At 35.2% G+C, this 5,600-nt stretch overlaps 1 protein-coding gene across 1 annotated transcript; it reads left to right on the top strand.

Moving 5' to 3' along the window:
- The first annotated feature begins 203 nt into the window (after positions 1–203).
- Positions 204–2,739, top strand: LOC115443517 (WAP four-disulfide core domain protein 5). The gene is made up of 3 exons (XM_037440693.1): positions 204–273; positions 2,169–2,225; positions 2,484–2,739. Exons 1-3 carry the CDS (start codon positions 243–245, stop codon positions 2,627–2,629), a joined length of 234 nt encoding a protein of 77 aa, XP_037296590.1. The 5' UTR covers positions 204–242; the 3' UTR covers positions 2,630–2,739.
- Positions 2,740–5,600: the final 2,861 nt, after the last annotated feature.

Below are 5,600 nucleotides of genomic sequence, written 5' to 3'. Positions count from 1 at the left end.
CTGATCGTAAGTTACTGCGAACTCAATATAACCGTTAAGACTCCTTCCTCGGTTAAAAGGTAGTCAAAAGCACACTTTTTCCGCGAAAACAAAAAAAACAACAAAGTATTAGCACAAGTGACAGTACAAAGAGTCGAACAGATGTTGACAAAGTAAATAAGAAAATGGTATTTAAGCGCAAGAAAATTTTATCTTTCAATATATTCTTCTCTAAAATCGAAGGAGACTCACCAGTTACAAACATGTCTCGTTTCTTTGTCATGTTCTTCCTCGGTAAGTATTTTTATATTTTTATTTGTAGTAACTTTTTGGCAATCAGTAAATTTCATAAACTACATTCATCGAGATTCCCATACTATGCTATATAATTTCCTTTTATTTTATATATTTTGTCTTGAATTTTTTTATTTCTCCGTAGGGTAAAATTCCTTCTCTTAAATTGTCTTAAACGGTAACGTGTGTGCATTCGCTTATATAACTACTGGGACAAAATATATTATGAATAATTGATAAAAAACAGTAATCCCCAAGTTTCCTCTTTATCAGGTAGTCATCATTTACGTAGCTAGTGAAAGGCTAGGCTAGCTTGGTTAGGGTCTACATGGTCCGCACGGGTGAGAATTATGATGCGTCCTTGACTTTCGTTTATTAAAAATAGTTCTATTTCTCCTCTCACCTGCCAGCCCGTGCAGGATTGTTTAATTACCTAGTCTTGCCATAAATATTGTAATAAAGAAAAAAGAAAATTGTTAACTGCAAATAACATTTATTACTTTTACAGTGTGTCAGTTTAATACATAAATATAAAACAATTAAAAATATAAAAAGCTTATTCGAAGTGGTCTCCATTGGCTGCAATACAGTCCTTTAAACGATGAGGCCAGTTATCAATAGAAGCACGCACTCTTTCCATGGGAAAATTCTTCACTGCCAATCGTATAGATTGTTTTAGGGACTCCAAATTATCATGGCGTTTAGAGCAAGCTGTACTCTCTAAAACTGACCACAAATCATAATCCAGCGGATTAAGATCGGGACTAGACGACGGCCAGTCTTCAGCTCTGATGAAGTCCGAAACGTTCGATTCCAACCAAGACTGCGTGGACCGAGCTTTATGACCCGGCGCCGAGTCTTGCTGGAAGGACCATACTTGGTTATTGAACATGGTGATGTTAAGGGGCTTAACTACCTTCTCAAGAATGGTATCTTGATACACTTGTGCCGATGTTTTGATACCTTTTTCACAAAAATATGGCTCAGTCACTCCTTCATAGCTAACACCCCACCAAACCATCACTGAAGTCGGATAATGTCCACGTTGCACTCTGTCGACTAATTGGGAAGCTTCCTTAGAGCTTTGAGCATAAATACGGTCATTTTGTTTGTTAAAATGTTGCTCAATTGTAAAAATTTTCTCATCCGTAAACAAAATTTTTCTGTGACCTCCCTTTGCGTACCGCTTCAGTAGTTGTTTCGATTTTACCACCCTATTCTTCTTTAAATTATCAGTTAAGAAATGGCCAGTGCGTCTCTTATAGGCTGCAAGTCCTAAGTCATCTTTTAAAATACGCGACATGGTTCTAGGTGCTATCTTCATTTCCCGAGATAAAATCTTTTGCTTTCGGACAGGATTTCTTCGAATTCTTTCCCTTACTGCTTTGACCACCTTTTTCGTACGAACACTACGTGGACGGCCAGATCTTTTCTGTCACAAACAGAGGAGGTCTCATTGTACCTATTAATAGCCCGGTACACAAACATTTTACTAATACCAAGTGTATGGAGAGTTTTAAAAATTGCATTTGGCTCCATACCTACTTTGTGTAATGCTATCACAGCGATTCGGTTCTCTTTATCACCCCACACCATTTTAATATCGCAAAATATTTTACAATGTATTGGCGCCAAAATGAGAAAACACAATGAACAATCGTATAAAAATGACAGATTCGAAATTCAAATGTAATATTTTTTTATAATTAAGTGTAACAGTATTTATGGCCAGACTAAGTATATATTCAGTACGTTAGCTAGATTAGGAGCTATATCATCCCCACTGGCGAGTACCGCACCACGTTTACCTCCTGTATTGTCTCCCGTATTATATATTTTTCTTTATTTTCCTGTTCCCGTGTCTGTTGTCTTATTTATAAATTGTTTTTTTGCAGCTTCATTCCTCGTTGCGCTGTCAGCATCCATGCCTGACAGTGACGTTCAGGCTAGCAGTAAGTTGATATTTTAATTAAAGGATACAACCGAACATCCTGGTCCCGCCCATGATCAAGGGGCACAGTCGTCACTGGAAGCAGTATGTATCGAGTATGGACTGTGCACCGAGTGATCGCTTGATTTTTAATTTGCAATTAAATCTGACAACATCTACAGTCTGTACAGATATATTGTGGATTGCACGAACATTTTTTTGATTTTAATATATGCAGATGGGGGACGGGTTCCATATTTGATTACTATTTTTGTTTCAGGCGTGAAAGCTGGCCAATGCCCTCCTAATGATGTCATATCAATTTGTATGATGGATGAATCAGCGTGCTTCAGCGACAGCGAATGCCCTGACTCCTCTAAATGCTGCTCCTGGGGCTGTGGACGGAAATGTGTTCCTGCTGTTTGAACCAATTGAACCCTAGTCGAGATTGTGTTGACAAATCTAAATAGATTTTGCTTGTTGTTTTGGTTTCAGAATATTTTGATATTCATTAAAATACAAATTAATTTTCATTATGCTTTGTTATTATTTTAAATTGAAACTATAACATTATCATGTTTATCCTGACCTTTTCATGAAACATGATGTAGACAGACATAAATTATGAATTGCGCGGCGCTACCACTTTAAAAATAAGATAAACAAAGTTTAAGGCGTCGCACAGACACTGTCAACATGTACTAAACACTGACTCAGAACTCTCATCACAAAACTAACGCAACGAGATGTCAACATGATTTAGTTTTAATATATTAGTTGCTTTTACAAATCTAATCTACCGCTTCAAAGTGCTGGCATCTTTTCAGAGAAGTTATATTAAGTTATTACTGCATGAAAATAAGCTAAAATAATTATCACTTATTTGATCAATATGTGGATTCCAATGATAATCTGTTATTATTTTTGTAATAATAGTTTTATCAATTAACGTTTCACGAGTTGTCTAATGATTATTGTCCTTTCCTTTCTTACGACATATAATGAGTTTCGTGGGATTTTTTTTCCGCATTGGTAAAAAACACATTACACATTACAGTGTGTAAGTTCTCTTTTTCCTTTATAGTCCATCTTTGCTTTAAATATTGGTGAGATGGGCACCAATGAAATCACATATAATGAAATTATAACTCTGTGCTCCACAATGTGTATTTATACACTTCATATACAGAGAAGTAAACAGGCGGATTTAATGTCAGAGGCATTTTTCACGATGCGATGACAAGGATGATAAAATCAAGACAACCATCCCACTCATTCCGCAGTGACAGAAGATGTATTGTAGTTAATAAAAATAGTTTTAACAAAAAATTAAACCGCCTTCAAAAACCACTCAAAACCAAAAAATAATTTCACATAACAGTTATATCTCGGATACCAATTTTGGAGTCGGTGCCTAATTACAACTGCTAGTTAAGCTATATTTGTTGCATAGTCCATCTATGAGCTACATTTCTTTCAAATCAATTAAAAGGAGTAGTTTCGCGTTTACTACTAACAAACATACACAGTGAAAGGTGTAATACCAAGCACATGTATGGTGTTTCATCTTTTTCTTTCCTCTTTTTTCGGGGCAGGCAGTGTAATATACCCACATTTGACTAGCTATATGTAACAGGGGAAGAATTTGGGTAGTGTACAGTTTATAAATTTAAATATTTCCTTAATAGCTTCCATTTGCTGTGCTGCGGCGGTGACGATCTGACTTGCTGACTTTGTACGCTGGCAGCACATTGTTTTCAACACTCCGACTCCAAAATTGGTATCCAATATATAACTGTCATGTGAAATTATTTTTTGGTTTTCAGTGGTTTTTGAAGGCGGTTTAATTTTTTGTTAAAATTATTTTTATTTTTTGCTTTTTTGTGTTAGTAAAAAATAGACCGTCTCAATGGCATAGTTGTGTTTCGCTCACGATACGACTATCGCGCTGAGGAGTTTCACCTCTGCGTACCACTGAAAAGGGGAAAAGGTGTGATGCTATATATATGTATGTAAGAAGTAGAGGCAACTAAACCTAACGCAAAAACACAACTAATGTGTTTCGCTCGCAGTACGACTATCGCGCTGAAATATTACATCTCTGAGTACCACTGAAAAGGGGAAAAAGTGTGATGCTATATATATGTATGTAAGAAGTAGATTCAAGCAATCCTAACGCTAAAACAAAAATGATATATTTCGATCATACTACAACTATCGCGCTGTGGTGTTACATCTCTGCCTACCCTTAAAAAGGGGGAAAGGTGTGATGCTATATACATATATGTATGTATGTAAGAAGTAGAGTCAATTAAACCCAACCCAAAAACACAACTGATATGTTTCACACACAGTACGACTATCGTGATGAAATGTTACGCCTCTGCCTACCCCTAACACGGGGAAAAGGTGTTATGCTATATGTATAAGTATGTGAGAAGTACAGTCAACCAAACTCAATGCAAAAACATAACTAAATACGTCACAGTGAAGCTAAATTCGCGATTTCGTTTTCTTGGACGACATAATTATTCTAGTTTTTTAAATTTTTAAACCAAACTACCGAAGCGATGTTGAAAAAAAATTTATGGGACCAATCTGGAGAGAAATTATTTTGAATAAAAAAAGATTTTTCCAAATCGGTTCATAAATGAGCGAGTTCTGATGTTGTTACCTCATACAAAAAAAAAAATTCACGTCGAATTGATAACCTCCTCCTTTTTTTGAAGTCGGTTAAAAAGGGTCTTGTCTTGAAACTTTTATCAATATAGGTATTATTTATATAAAGTAAAATTATTTGATAAACGGCGACAAATGTGCATCTAACCACAAACCAGAGAAGAATAGACGAATGAAAAGGCTTTAATTTTACTTTCAAACGCTCTTCTTTTTTTTTGATAATTTTAAAATTGATGAATAAGAAAAAGCGGATCTCAAGTTTGTGGAATCTGGAAACAATTATCCACACGCAAATTGTTGAAATCGCCTATTTCCATTACGTTCAATTTCTTTACATAGTTTTATATTAAAGATATATGAAATGTTGATGAATATTGTTTAAGGACAAGTTAAACGTGAAATACTAAGAACTAAAAGCCACAGAAGCTTTTTATTTGGACAGGTGCGAATAAATAACGATTATTTAAACATTTTTAAAAGGTTACAGCTGCTATAGAAGTACTTCATTACCGAAAACTTGTTTTTTTTCCTTTTATAGGTATTTTCGTATCGGATTCGACTTAAAGTTTTAATTAGGTTTTATTAGTGTCATATTTTTTTAATTTTGAGGGATCTCTGACATTGTTCAAACAACTGAAACTGGTAACTAAATTCACAGTCCCCAAATTTTATAGCGAGGCAGAGACATAAAGTATCTTCCAGTATTAGTGCAAGTCCG

This window comes from Manduca sexta, chromosome 20 (genome assembly GCF_014839805.1).
Source record: "Manduca sexta isolate Smith_Timp_Sample1 chromosome 20, JHU_Msex_v1.0, whole genome shotgun sequence".
NCBI classification, from domain to species: Eukaryota; Metazoa; Arthropoda; class Insecta; order Lepidoptera; family Sphingidae; genus Manduca; species Manduca sexta.
Note: the sequence above shows the minus strand (reverse complement) of the source record. Positions and strands in the feature narration are given on the sequence as shown.